Source organism: Pocillopora damicornis, chromosome 14 (genome assembly GCF_964200805.1).
Source record: "Pocillopora damicornis chromosome 14, jaPocDami1.2, whole genome shotgun sequence".
Lineage (NCBI taxonomy): Eukaryota > Metazoa > Cnidaria > Anthozoa > Scleractinia > Pocilloporidae > Pocillopora > Pocillopora damicornis.
Window position 1 is genome coordinate 16,046,081 of NC_142683.1, and position 15,201 is coordinate 16,061,281.

The following is a 15,201-nucleotide window of genomic DNA, read 5'->3' on the forward strand; positions in this document are numbered from 1 at the left end:
AAAATATTCTTTTTTTAGAATATCAGTAAGCTTGTTAATGTCCTCGTGAAACCCTAACCAGGTGCTATTAATCTTGTAAGCCCTATCAACGAGTGTCTTAATGAGACCCACTTTGTAAGAGTACGAGGTGAAGCTGAAATAATTAGTTAGTAACCCAGTGAAAGTTTTCTTGCGGTAAATTCTAGTTAGAGAGGAACTGGGGTCATGGTTGTCAATCAGGACATCTAAAAAGGGTAATTTGTGATTAAACTGCTTTTCCATAGTGAACTTGATGTTAGGGTACCTAGAGTTGATATAGTCGAAAAATATAGTGGCATCTCGATCTGAGTTAAATAAGCACTCTTAAATAAGAGCAGTACTTGAACAAGTCGCTAAGAACCGAGTTCCGGTTTTAAAGAAGAACCCGAGAAATGAAAACAATCAATAATTTAATAGACAGTGAAAACTTTTTCTCGGGCTTTTTAGCGAGCAAACACCAAAACACAAAAAGCACCAGCGCTGTTGGGTGTTTAGCCTGTATTCTCGCCAATCGGGTCATTATTTTGTGCTAAAGTGACTTTAAAATGCAAACGCACGCGCACTACCTTCGTGATAGCATAGTTCTATTGAAGATGAGGATGGAGATTCACAACACTGTAGCTGTGTCTTGTTGTGGGTATTGCTCAGTGTCTTGATTTCTTTGTATAACTGGCAAAATGGCAGTAAAATTTATAATCTAAAGTAAACGTGAATAGAATTTCAATTATTCAGAATTGATAACGATGATCATGAATGATTTTGTTTCAGACTTTTTGAGTCCAACCTAAGAATTCAAGACATATTTCCCGCCTTTACGAGTTTGAAACTTGAGGCCGTAATCAACTCTCGATCTCTGTATCTTCACGTCAGATGAGTCATGACTGCGCTGGAAAATGCTGTGTTTTCTTTAAACGACGCAGAGGTTTTCATCGAGTGTTCAATTCAGTAAGCTGTTCATTAACATTTTTCACGAGCGTTGCAAAATATTTGAAGGATAAATAACACAATAGCGTCTATTTTGCACGAAAATATGTACGGATATTTGTCCTTGGATATTATCTGTTCCTCGAAGCCCACAGTTTCCGCATCTTGGAACAGAAAATTCGAGAAAATGACCACGCGCAAATATCCGCACTTATTTTGGCGCCAAATTGGAACAATTGTTTATATAGCGCTGTAAGGTGATTTAAAATTTAGTAGAGGGAAGCATAGAGCTATCTAGGGGTACATATTGTTGGGAAGTGTTGTCTAGTTACTGCATTTTACGGATTTACAGTGCTACTTAGGGGTATAATGTTGTATTGTGCTGTATGATGATAAACCTTGCAGTACAGAGATGTAAAGGGACGGGGAAGAGGGGCATATAGGAGTGCGTATTCGAGGAGACATGGAGTTTAATAATCGAAGGAACGTGTTTGCTCATGATGAATCTCTCAAGTTGTCATCGACTATCTCTCTAAGCACTATTGTAACTTATCCTTTCTCAATTATTCTTCTGTCAAAACTCTTCCTCAGGGTCTTCTCTGCGTCTACAGCCGAGATGGCGGCTACCGACTCGGTAGAGTCCGGCTGTGGATTGGCCTGCCGCGCTTTTGTTAAGTGGGCGGGAGTTTGAAACATGGAATGTTAGTACACTGTTAGCTGCACACATTATCAACCTGGCGCGCGGGTCAAAACAAGCCTTGAAGTCCCCATAGGATCTGCTTTCTCTACATCTTACGTGCATCCTAAGAATATGGAGACAGACACTGTAAATCAACGCAGTTTTTGTATTTTATACACTCTATATTTCTCTTACACAAAGAAGTAAAAAAATAAGCACAATAGAAACTGCATTAAATCGTTCAAGGCATTAAGTAAAATACGCGCTAAACGGAGACGCTAAAATGAACCCATTTACTCCCAAAACTGATCATAATTTAAATTCTCCTCACAGTATTAATACACCGACAAACATGGAGTCAATAACAATGAGGGAAAATCTAAACTGGAGGATAATCTTTTCCTAGAAACATAATGTTACATCGAATTCTCGGAACAAGCGGCAGCAAAGAGAAACACATTCTTATCAGTTGGGAGAATTTTTCTTCAGAACTTGGGAGTTCATGAGTTAATTAATATAAACTGAGGTAAATGAACAATTATCTTCAACCTAAAAAAAAAAGCATCAAAACACTTCACACGAAATACACTGACATTATACAAACCATGTTTAGTTGAAACTGTCCCAGCATGTCTTTAAAATCCTAGTTACATTGAACCAAGTGTGAAGTTAACTATTACATTTTATACCAGCATTTACCAATGGTAGTTACAATAATCTGCAAAACTAAGATTTATTTTACAAAGCTTTCTTCTAAAACAGCATTGATACAGTATATCTTAAAACTTTTGACCACATAACGGGTTCTAATTACAAAGTGTGCTCTAAATACCAATCTATAAATTCTTAAACCTAACAAAGATATTATCAGACATCTTCAAATCATGCTGAGGTACATTTAAAGCGATGAAAAATTTTGAAGAGGTGATTTTCAACAATTAGAAGTTTTATCCTGAAGCCCTGAACCTTTTCAACTACGCACTAGGTTTACATTAATTAATGAGCCTTTTTACCAAAATAATTCCCATTGAGGACTACATGGCTTACGTTAACTGCTTCTCTCATTTATGAGCGTAAATATTGTCCTACTAGAAACAACAAATTCCATGTCACATACATTAAAAGTCACATCTATGGAAACTTTAATTATATAGAGAACTCTGCGTCCCTCTTTCCTAGTTTAGATTACATGGACAATTTTTAGCCTCTCTGTCGTCGTTCTTTAAAACGAACGGATCAGTGTTTGGTAAAACGGACAAAAATTGGCCAGACTCGTTTGATTGAAAACAGGGTTGTAGCCAGCTTTTTGACTAATTGTAAGCCTCTTCCCTCACAAATTTCAATTTTTGTTTCAACATTTGCAAGAGTCATATTATCTTTTAGTAAAAGTCAAGCGGGCAGAAAACACTTATAGGCCGGGCCTACGGGACTAGAGGCTGGCTACACCCCTAAAAGTAGGTGTAATGTCTCTAACACATGGTTAGTAAATTTAATAACATCATCTCTGATGTTTACTTCTTCAAATTAAGCTTAGAATGGCAATCTTGGCACTGACAGAACTAGATTGCATTAAAATGGATTGAGTTCAAAATGGTAATCAATTTTTTTGTAAAGATGAAGGTAGATTATAACAAAGTAATTTATGATGTAGAAAACGGTCTAAGATCAATTCACATATTCAATTGACATACATATTCAATCAAAGTTTAAAAATTCGCCAACTTTTGCAAATAACGAATTGTTTCTTTGCTTATCAACAGCTTAGAGCATAAAGGTAATTCGGTAGAAAAGCCCCTGGTTGGGTAAAAGAAATAACCTTTAAATTATTTTCCATACAACTGATTGTAATACAGGAACAGAGCTGAGTGACATGTTGGTTGTTTCTCTTCGCAAGCATTTAAATTTGTTAAGGTAACAAAAAATGACAATTCCACTGATCAAAATATAATGAAATAGACTGTTTTATTTCTTCACCATAGTAAAGTTGCACATCTCAAGTTCCATTTAACAAAAAAAAAATAAAAAGTAAAGAAAAATAGCCAAAAATTGGTTGAAATAGACAAACATTTAAACCTTCCAAGATCCTACTTCATTATTTTGAGATGAAAAAAAAGATTTTCTCATTTATTTGATTTTCTATTCAAATTTTCTCTTTCCTTTGCCATCAGGTCAAACGTGAGGTCATCTCCAATCAGCAAAAAGGGCGCCCAGTATTTGATGTCATGGAACTCATCTGATTCTCTGAGGCTTTTCATGGCCAGGTTCAGTGACTTGCTTGTAGGTTTACCTTCTGCAAGGTGTTGATAAAAGCATTTCATGTAGTCGAGAGTAGCCTCGTCATCAATCGCCCACAGGGACACCACAACAGACCGAGCACCAGCCCCCATAAAAGCGCGCGCAATGCCAACCACACCTTCAGCCTTGATCTCGCCCCGACCACTGTGGCAGCAACTGAGCACAACAAGTTTGGCGCGAAGTTGAACATTCAACACATCTCGAATCGTTAAAATGTAATCCTCCTTCTTCGTAGGCACAGAAGATATTCGGTCTAGGTCAGGTGTAAGAGCAATTTCGCCAGTTTCCGGACATCCGTGTGCCGCAAAGTGAACTAAGGAAACGGAACTGAGTCTTTTCAACACCTCACGTTTCGTGGCCTGTCTGCCAGTGATTGGCGTGATATTCAGAATTTTTCCGATCATTTCTACTTCTTCTTTAGCACACGGAAGCTGTTCGAGGACTTTCTCTCCCTCGCTGTTAGTGACCTCGGATACCCACGGATCTCCTACAAGTAAAGCACCACTGCTTTTGTGATAATCATCTGGGCAATCGGCAATGAGTCTAAGACTTGCTAACGATGGAGCGACTCGGATTGTGAACGATTCACACAGGTATTTAGAATTACCATCCTTCAATGCAGCGTAAGGAGCGATCCACAGGGGTCCATCAGGAATAATGAGTAGCTCATCTCCTTGAATCAGGTCAGCCACCGGCTTCATAACGATATCATACAAAGTGCTCAAGCATCCGTCTTGTTGGATGCGAGGTTGAGGGTTGGCTTCTTTGGTTTTCTTATCCACTTTTGAACGGCCCTCCCTCAAAGCATCTAGAGATCGATTCTCGCACCTCACATTAGAACGAATACCAAGTTGTGTATAGACACCGAGCATGAACGACTCAAAGGACTGGCTAGATCCACTATTCTCTAAAACAAAACCTTTGAGTTTACTTTGTCTTAACTGAACTTGTTTTCCTTCGGACACAACCCAAAGATTGACAACAGTTTTGTCCACCGCCTGAAAGACAGTGTTTGATGGAACGTTTTTAAAAACTGCAAAATCTTCATCTTCTCCCTTGTGGTGACTTGTTCCACCACAAAAACTGGATTCCATGAGGTCGGTCAGAGCTTGAGCTCGTCCTTTCTCAGCAACAAATAAGGCTTCATCTACATTACCTTGTTCTACGAGAACTCTCCATAAACCCGTATACACCATTTGATGCTGATTTCGAAAATTAACTTTCCACTCATCTTTAGATTTTAGAAGTACTCTCAAGGAATTGAATAAGTTTATACTAGCTTGGTAATGTTCAACGGCTTTTGGCAGTCCCCCTTGCAACTCAAAAACGCATCCTAATGAATAGTAGGCCCCTGCCTCCAAGAATTTGTCTCCTACTTCTTTAGCTATTTTAAGATGTAGGTTGTGGTGCTCTATGGCTTTTTTGAAATCACCCAGGCGTTCATAGGCATTGCCAAGATTGCAATAAGTGTTACCCTCCCCATACTTGTCTCCTAATTCTTTAGCTATTTTAAGGTGTAGGTTGTGGTACTCTATTGCTTTCTTGAAATCACCCAGACACTTATAACCAATGCCAAGATTGCCATAAGCGTTACCCTCCCCATGCTTGTCTCCTACTTCTTTAGCTACTTTAAGATTTAGGTTGTGGTACTCTATGGCTTTTTTGAAATCACCCAGACCGTAATAAGCATTGCCAAGATTGCCATAAGCGTTACCCTCCCCATGCTTGTCTCCTACTTCTTGAGCTATTTTAAGATGTAGGTTGTGGTGCTCTATGGCTTTTTTGAAATCACCCAGGCGTTCATAGGCGTTTCCAAGATTGCAATAAGTGTTACCCTCCCCATACTTGTCTCCTACTTCTTTAGCTATATTAAGATGTAGGTTGTGGTACTCTATGGCTTGTTTGTAATCACCCAGACACTTATAAGCAATGCCAAGATTGCCATAAGCGTTACCCTCCCCATGCTTGTCTCCTACTTCTTCAGCTATTTTAAGATTTAGGTTGTGGTACTTTATGGCTTTTTTGAATTCACCTAGACGGCCATAAGCATTGCCAAGATTTCCATAAGCGTTACCCTCACCATGCTTGTCTCCTACCTCTTTAGCTATTTTAAGATGGAGGTTGTGGTACTCTATGGCTTTTTTGAAATCACCCAGACTAAAATAAGCATTGCCAAGATTGCCATAAGCACCACCCTCCCCATGCTTGTCTCCTTCTTCTTTAGCTATTTTGAGATGTAGGTTGTGGTACTCTATGGCTTTTTGCAAATCACTTAGACGGTCATAAGCATTGCCAAGATTGCCATTAGCGTTACCCACCCCATGCTTGTCTCCTACTTCTTTGGCTATTTTAAGGTGTAGGTTGTGGTACTCTATTGCTTTTTTGAAATCACCCCGACCGTGATAAGCATTGCCAAGATTGCCATAAGCGTTACCCTCCCCATGTTTGTCTCCTACTTCTTTAGCTACTTTAAGATTTAGGTTGTGGTACTCTATGGCTTTTTTGAAATCACCCAGACCGTAATAAGCATTGCCAAGATTGCCATAAGCGTTACCCTCCCCATGCTTGTCTCCTACTTCTTGAGCTATTTTAAGATGTAGGTTGTGGTGCTCTATGGCTTTTTTGAAATCACCCAGGCGTTCATAGGCATTTCCAAGATTGCAATAAGTGTTACCCTCCCCATACTTGTCTCCTACTTCTTTAGCTATATTAAGATGTAGGTTGTGGTACTCTATGGCTTGTTTGTAATCACCCAGACACTTATAAGCAATGCCAAGATTGCCATAAGCGTTACCCTCCCCATGCTTGTCTCCTACTTCTTCAGCTATTTTAAGATTTAGGTTGTGGTACTTTATGGCTTTTTTGAATTCACCTAGACGGCCATAAGCATTGCCAAGATTTCCATAAGCGTTACCCTCACCATGCTTGTCTCCTACCTCTTTAGCTATTTTAAGATGAAGGTTGTGGTACTCTATGGCTTTTTTGAAATCACCCAGACTAAAATAAGCATTGCCAAGATTGCCATAAGCACCACCCTCCCCATGCTTGTCTCCTTCTTCTTTAGCTATTTTGAGATGTAGGTTGTGGTACTCTATGGCTTTTTGCAAATCACCTAGACGGTCATAAGCATTGCCAAGATTGCCATTAGCGTTACCCACCCCATGCTTGTCTCCTACTTCTTTGGCTATTTTAAGGTGTAGGTTGTGGTACTCTATTGCTTTTTTGAAATCACCCAGAGCGTGATAAGCATTGCCAAGATTGCCATAAGCGTTACCCTCCCCATGTTTGTCTCCTACTTCTTTAGCTACTTTAAGATTTAGGTTGTGGTACTCTATGGCTTTTTTGAAATCACCCAGACCGTAATAAGCATTGCCAAGATTGCCATAAGCGTTACCCTCCCCATGCTTGTCTCCTACTTCTTGAGCTATTTTAAGATGTAGGTTGTGGTGCTCTATGGCTTTTTTGAAATCACCCAGGCGTTCATAGGCGTTTCCAAGATTGCAATAAGTGTTACCCTCCCCATACTTGTCTCCTACTTCTTTAGCTATATTAAGATGTAGGTTGTGGTACTCTATGGCTTGTTTGTAATCACCCAGACACTTATAAGCAATGCCAAGATTGCCATAAGCGTTACCCTCCCCATGCTTGTCTCCTACTTCTTCAGCTATTTTAAGATTTAGGTTGTGGTACTTTATGGCTTTTTTGAATTCACCTAGACGGCCATAAGCATTGCCAAGATTTCCATAAGCGTTACCCTCACCATGCTTGTCTCCTACCTCTTTAGCTATTTTAAGATGGAGGTTGTGGTACTCTATGGCTTTTTTGAAATCACCCAGACTAAAATAAGCATTGCCAAGATTGCCATAAGCACCACCCTCCCCATGCTTGTCTCCTTCTTCTTTAGCTATTTTGAGATGTAGGTTGTGGTACTCTATGGCTTTTTGCAAATCACTTAGACGGTCATAAGCATTGCCAAGATTGCCATTAGCGTTACCCACCCCATGCTTGTCTCCTACTTCTTTGGCTATTTTAAGGTGTAGGTTGTGGTACTCGATTGCTTTTTTGAAATCACCCAGACCGTGATAAGCATTGCCAAGATTGCCATAAGCGTTACCCTCCCCATGTTTGTCTCCTACTTCTTTAGCTACTTTAAGATTTAGGTTGTGGTACTCTATGGCTTTTTTGAAATCACCCAGACCGTAATAAGCATTGCCAAGATTGCCATAAGCGTTACCCTCCCCATGCTTGTCTCCTACTTCTTGAGCTATTTTAAGATGTAGGTTGTGGTGCTCTATGGCTTTTCTGAAATCACCCAGGCGTTCATAGGCATTGCCAAGATTGCAATAAGTGTTACCCTCCCCATACTTGTCTCCTACTTCTTTAGCTATTTTGAGATGTAGGTTGTGGTACTCTATGGCTTTTTTTAAATCACCCAGACGGTCATAAGCATTGCCAAGATTGTCATAAGTACGACCCTCACCATGCTTGTCTCCTACTTCTTTAGCTTTTTTAAGATACAGGTTGAGGTTCTCTATGGCTTTTTCTCCCCGATTAGAGAGATATATGACTTTCTTGACATCACCTGAACTTGCACTACCGTGGTCATGACGAATAGGATCTTTTTCCTCCATGGACTTATCTCCCACTTCACTGACAGACTGAAGTCTTAATGACAACAAGATCCTATTGTTTTTGTCAATCTTTTTCATGTTAAGGGTTAAAAATGTACAAAAATTAAAAAGGATCATGTTTCTGGTCATATTGATATGTAATAGTCCACATTAACATTTGCGTGCTTGGTTCCCAAGCCTCTGAACACGAGCGATGGCCAACGGTGACCTTGTTATGATAAAAACATTGCTGCTTTTTAAAGCAAACTACTTTGTTATTATCGTCACTAGATAGTGGTCTCTATCACAACAAGGTCATCTTCAGCTTTACTCCAAGTACTCTAAGTACACAACTATAAAATGGCCCATTAGGAGGGCTTGCATGAAAGATAGATGTTTTATCAACATTCAGTCTTAAAGTCAGTTATGAAATAAATTTACATTTCAGTGTGCAACCTCAAAATTTAACGCGAAATATCTACATTTTTCAAAAACTGAGCAGCACTTGCTCAGTTTTTAAATTAATATAGCTTTAACATTAGACAAATGTTTTACAGCAGTAGAAGAAATGAGTCTACAACACAAATACATGTCTTTAAAATTTGTATTTGTCCATAGGAAAGCAGGACGAAAGTTTCCGAGTCCCTAAATAGTGGAAAAAGGTCGAAGGCAAGAAAATCTGCATAAGATATGTAAACATTACCGAGCTTTTTGTTCTGGCCTGTTTTAGAGAGATCATCTACCCACCTACCATGTATAAACTGGATGAATATTAGTCTTTTAACCCTTTAACTCCCATGCAAGAGAGAATTTCTCCTTACAATAGCAATACAATATCAATCAGCTAAGTGTTGAGAGTAAAAAAATATATCAATTTGGGGATAATTAGTTGATCCAATGCTGAACTCTTCGAACTAACATTACAAAAATCGTACGGTTAAGGGGGGATTCTACCTAAAAAAAGTGCATTTTTTCAAATAATTGTAGGAATTTAAGTTTTGGTCACAACTATCTAAAACTATATATCACTGGAAAGCTTATGAACTATATTTTTCAAAAAAAGGTGTTATGTCACACCTGCAGCAAATGTAACCTGACACCGGTCATTTCAATTAACAACTTGTAGTGTCTCACCTATATGTACTTGAGTAAAGATTGTTAGAAACTGTTTCAATGAAATACCAATATTTTGCTGTTATTCTAAAGAATATTGAATACTTGTTGGGATGAGTGAAGGATTTCAAGAATTTTTTAAATTTGACATCACAGCACTGGTGTCAAGTTACACATCTAACACATGATCACTATTTGTTTAATCATTTCTTTTGAAAGACCTCTATGGCATTTTCCTTCACTCATCCCAAATAACTCAATTAGATCAGCAATCCCTAAAAATTTCAGGTCCATAGCTCTCATACTTCTTGAGTAATCTTTTCTCAAGTATTAAAAAATACGTTTTGAGAAAAAAAGGCCTAAAGTTACAAGATTTTAAAATTAAACACCTCCTGTATTCAAATTATGAAGTCAATGAGTAGCCATAAGTTCAAATATAATTAGGATAGGCAAGAGCAAGAGTTAGAATGCCCCAGCTTCATATGAAACATCTTCTTTTTCACGAAGAGCCGCTTCTCTTTGAGTACGGATAAGCTGCAATCCCTGCCGGCGCTTCTTCTCCTTGGCCGTTGCCTGCTTATCAGCTTTCCGAAGCCTTGAATTATCTCTTAGTCGAAATGCATCCTCAGTAAATGCACCTCCAGGAATTGAAAGCCTTTCCATCAATCTTTCTCTGCTTTCTGCACCTCTGTGGAAGTGGCAGACTGCAGACGCAGCAGCACACCGGACAACTTTCACTCCATGGTGTTTATGTTTGGGACACCGGACCCAAACCATTGCGTTGATGCTTTCATTTGGGTTCTGGGTTTTTCCTCGTACACATCTTTCTTTGCCCATCCTTTTCTGCACATGGCCTACACAATCCAGTTTAATAACTTCACAGTCATCATAGGCATGTTGAACAGTGTTAAAGGCCTTACTGTCCCCGTCTGACACCATCCATTTGTACCTCATGTTATGAAGTTCGATGGATCTATTCCAAAGAACAGAAGCTCCTTCTGCTTCCATAGCAGGTGAACTTCCTTCGAAGTTGATGTCACAATCTCCAGATGCAACATGCTCCCTCCTCCATTCTTCAAACTCTTCCACATTCCCTTCACATTGTGAGTTCTTTAGGGAGCACTTACGGCAAGATTTAGACATCACGTGATAGTCTAAAACTTCTCCTGTGTCAATTGAGATGACGAAAACAACACCTGTTAGTGATGTGAAACCTCTTTTGGCCCAAGTGCCATCAAAGCTAACAGCAGCATCAATTATTGTGGTGCTGTCTGAGATGCCATTTTCCTCCATGATTAGCTTTCGGAGCCTTTGGCCTGCACCTTTTAGTTCTTCTTTTGCTTCACTTTCCAGTGCTTCCAAAATTACATCAACTTGCTTGTAGTAAGCAGCTCTTGACAAACAAGGCATGTTCATTATCGCACAGAAAGAAGAGAGTCCGTCGTAGCCACTTCCAGTTTCTATTGAGTGGTAGACAGCTCTCCGGTTGACATCAAATGATTTGCCTTTCTTGGCAAGGTTGGGTGATGTCTGCCAAGGAGTACTTTCATCACAAGAATTGCAGTGAATGGAGAGATCTGACATCAGTCCATAACGGCTAGCGGTATTTTCTTCAATAGTAAGGTCTCCTATATTAAAAACATGACGGAAAAGGATGCTATTAGCTATAGTTACTGAACCAAACAGAACCACAATGTTGGAGCATTAGTTCACACCTCCATAAATGTGTACAAGTGTTGCAGTGAAGAAAGATCAGAAAAAATGATTAAACAATAATAAAACTCCTTTTCTGCAAATAATTCTAACTATCGTTTTTCTTTAGGTTCAAGGGGCTGAAAAGCATATTTATGATGTGTGATATTTTTCTCACCTTCTTCGCATTTGTGTAAAGTTGAGAGCACAGAAGAGAAGCTCTTTAGATCAACGAGCCTGTATCCTTTTTCTACCTCAGCTACCTCGAAAACTTTTTTGTTTTCATCAGAACTTGAAGAAGACTCATCTTCTGAGCTCTGGAATCTCATCTTCTTCCTTGAAGAACTAGGAAGCTGATCGCTTTCTTCGCCAAAATCTGACAGATCAGACTGATCGTGCGAAGTTCCTGGGGTCGGTTCGTTTGGTTCACTCTTCCTGTTGCAACCGCTTTTCTTCAGTAATTGCGCTTTTTTACGATCTCCTCCATGCCCCTTTCTTTTCCTAGTTTTCCTGTAAACGGTTCTTTTCTTCTTTCCAGTCATTCCAGCACAAAAGAGACAAAAGGAGTTCAATATTTCGCAATACACTGTGACAACTTTCACACAAAAATCTCTCACTCGTCTCCAGTGTTACTCTTTCAATTTCTTATTTTCCCCTTCATGTAAGATAGCACAAGGATTCTAAGGGGCGTTTCGGGCTTGTTTGACATATTTTGAGCTCCAAACAGGCTGGTAAACAAGTAAGAAACAAAAAATGCTGTTTTGGTTGCCATGGAAACGAGATTTCTATTTAGATACCTCTTCTTTTCTAACGTAATTTCTCATTTATATTTTAAAATTTTTCGGTAAAAACGATCGTCAGTGTAAAGTCGAATAGTTGAACCTCGCATTTCTGAAGAAAACAAAAAAACAATATTTTGAGCTAATTTCAGGTAGAATCCCCCCTTAACAGTAAGGACAATTACAAACTTGGTCTGTGAATTAAAGGGTTATCTAAATTAATGTACCAGTTATTGGTATGGATAGTATAACTAAGTCAAATTGGCTAAAAGGAGTAATATCTTTAATAAGTCATGAGGTAATAACTTTTCCTCCGTTTCTTAATAACACACACTTAAAGTATTTGAGCTGAAAAGTTCCCATCATAATTAATACCTTGAAACATCAAATTATGGAAACTATTTCCATTATACCCACGGTTAAAAATGAAAGATTCCTTCAAAGGATACAGCTAGTCCCTTATCACACCAACTGATTGCTTCTTCAAATCTCTTCAATTCAACACAAGCAGCGGCTCCTGTAGGCAACAACACAAAGAAGCATACTATTACTGTAGCTCAATTCTGAGAAAAGAACCTGAAACCATTGAAATCATTACAGACCAGAAGAAAAAAAAGACAAAACAAAACAAAAAAACTAAACGGAAAAGAATAAACAGGCCCTATTAGGTTTCAGTTAGATTTATTTAGCTTTAAAGACAACTAAAACTTCCAAGAACATTTAAATTGGGATCAACAACTCCCACAAAAACACTAAGAGTTAGTTAAGTCCTGATCCTTCTTTTTAAACCAGCTAGATAGTGACTTAAGAGCGTGTCCACGGGAACACCAGCAGTCGTGCTACGTGCCATCCCACCGATTTCAGTGAAACTTTGCCAATTTAAAGGGTCTACCTCAAAACTAAAAAAAAAGACTAGTTTCTGTTTTAGTTTTTCCGGGGGGAGATAGCCCACCCCACGGTTTTTCTTCCTTTTCACCAAGGAAATCGCTTCAAAGAGGTAAAATGTATGAAGCTCTCACTGTGATGGTATTTAACCGATTTCTCTGAGGGTTTGCACACATATTTCTACATCCTCAGTAAAGAGGCGCCGCGAGTATCAGTCAGTTTGATCGACGGCTTGTCAATCAACAGAGGCAAATATACGACTGTGTTTTTAGACTTTTCGATTCATCCAAATATTTGACAACTTTGAGGTCAAATATCTCCCGTTGCCAGAAAGCTACAACACTAATCTTAATTACCCTTTATAACCCATCATTTCATCTCTGAAAATCATCAAAAAACCTACCGTATTGGGCACTATATGTATTGTCTACCGTATTGTCTTGGATGTCTTTTAAAATCTGCGACTGTGACAAGTTTCTCTTAACTACACCTGTCATGCAATTCTTGCTCCAGGCGGTCACTTGACAAAATAAACCTACATTTTTTAGCTCTTTATACAAGATGATTGATCAAGAAAGGTAAAAAATGGGAAAACTTTCGGGATTTTTTGTAGGAATGAAAAATTTCACGTTTAGAGAGATGCATGTAGACAAAAAAATCAATGGCAAAAGCGTAGCGTTTCTTTCTTCAGTCGTTTATTACTTTTAGGATTTGCTAAAATCAGGACATAGGGCTCTTTGCGTGGTGTCGGGCATAAGTGTGTAGGTCTAGCTCAAAAGATATCTACGCGCTGCAACACGAGTGTCCATTTTTTTTTCTTTTTCTTTATTTGTATTTTTATTCTCCTCCTTGCATTATCACACATGTATGTTTGTTTTTATTCCCTCAGCGTGTTTCTTTATCTGTTATTTATAATTTTATTTCTCAAGAGAACATGTTTTTATTTGCCATTTACTTCCACTAGTACATGAAACTAGGTCCTGATAAGTTTTTTGTTTCGTGACTCCCAAAAGCTGTGTTTGCGACAACATCAGTTGAGAAATCAAAAGCAATTACACCCGAGAAATTCGCTTGTAGCCCTCTACGCGCAGTAGGCAAATCCAAGTAATGAAGCTTTCTAAGACCTCTGTAAACTAGAGACATAACGTGACGTCGAGGGGTCAAATATCTACACTAAATCTGTGACCCTCAAACAGATTACGTACTCTTACATGTAACGTCCGAAAAATGTCACGCATGTATAACACGGTAAGCGCGCCTGGCGAATTATATCCACTGGCTTCAATAGTAAAGAGACAACTTATTTACTATTTGTATATGAGCAAGCTTATTTACCCTACTTGTAAAACTCCTTGATGAAGTCTACTATTGTTAGACGAAATGCGTGGGAGATAAATACAAGTTTTTACTTCCTCAGTTCGTGCAGTGATGCTCACTAGTTTGTTTTAAAAACGCTTCTAATGTGAAGTCACGTCGACCTCGACAGAAAAATTAAGCTCACCCTGTCATAATCAATGGTTTGATACCGTAAGTACCAATTTAGGTACATCATTGGGCTATGATCACAATAATGAAAAAAAACGTGCGTTTCCCCACGCTCGCCACATTTATTCTTTGGAAAATTATTTTACTGGAGGGCGATGTCACTTTGCTTGGTGTGTCTTGACTCTGGCCGACGAAAATTATCGAGGTGAACTCCATGAAATTCTTGTCAAATGTTTTATAAACTTTGTCTACCCTTGATTTGCACGCAAAAAAGGCAAATTCCGAACGATGCTTCAAAATATTTTATTCACTGGTCAATTTATGATCTGTTTTATAACAGCCCGAGGAAAAAGCAAAATTGTTTGTAAGGAGCTTGTAAGTTCATTTTTCCCAGTAAACTTAAGAGAGGGTCAATTTTTTGTGACAGCCGAAGAGACATCTCTGAAAAGTCTCTGAAACTCTTAAAGAATTTAGACTGCCGGTAATGTTTTCCTCCCTCTCGCAACAGCGCAACAGACTTTGTAATCCTATGTGATGCCGTATAAGAAATCGAGTGTCTAAAAAGCCCTCAATTTAATCTAACACTCGAATTGATAAAGTCAAGATGGTGCAGTTGTCTTGTTCATTTGCAACTAACTGTAGAACCAAATGTTATTTTTCTCGCGCTGGCCAGGGACGGAAACAGCTCACACCTCTAAATTCGTGGGTATACAGCTCAAAT

General features: G+C 38.8%; 3 protein-coding genes across 5 annotated transcripts in view; 1 reads left to right on the forward strand and 2 right to left on the reverse strand.

Moving 5' to 3' along the window:
* Positions 1-15,201, forward strand: part of LOC149034710 (supervillin-like) — a 122,275-nt gene that overhangs the window by 15,535 nt on the left and 91,539 nt on the right. The window lies entirely within an intron of this gene.
* LOC149034713 (uncharacterized) lies at positions 1,768-8,579 on the reverse strand. Its single transcript, XM_089194332.1, has one exon. The coding sequence runs from the start codon at positions 8,545-8,547 to the stop codon at positions 3,742-3,744; it is 4,806 nt and encodes a 1,601-aa protein (XP_089050458.1). The 5' UTR covers positions 8,548-8,579; the 3' UTR covers positions 1,768-3,741.
* On the reverse strand, positions 9,552-12,279 carry LOC149034714 (uncharacterized). Its single transcript, XM_089194376.1, has 2 exons — positions 11,510-12,279; positions 9,552-11,267 (listed from the first exon to the last, which is right to left on the reverse strand). Exons 1-2 carry the CDS (start codon positions 11,871-11,873, stop codon positions 10,102-10,104), a joined length of 1,530 nt encoding a protein of 509 aa, XP_089050502.1. The 5' UTR covers positions 11,874-12,279; the 3' UTR covers positions 9,552-10,101.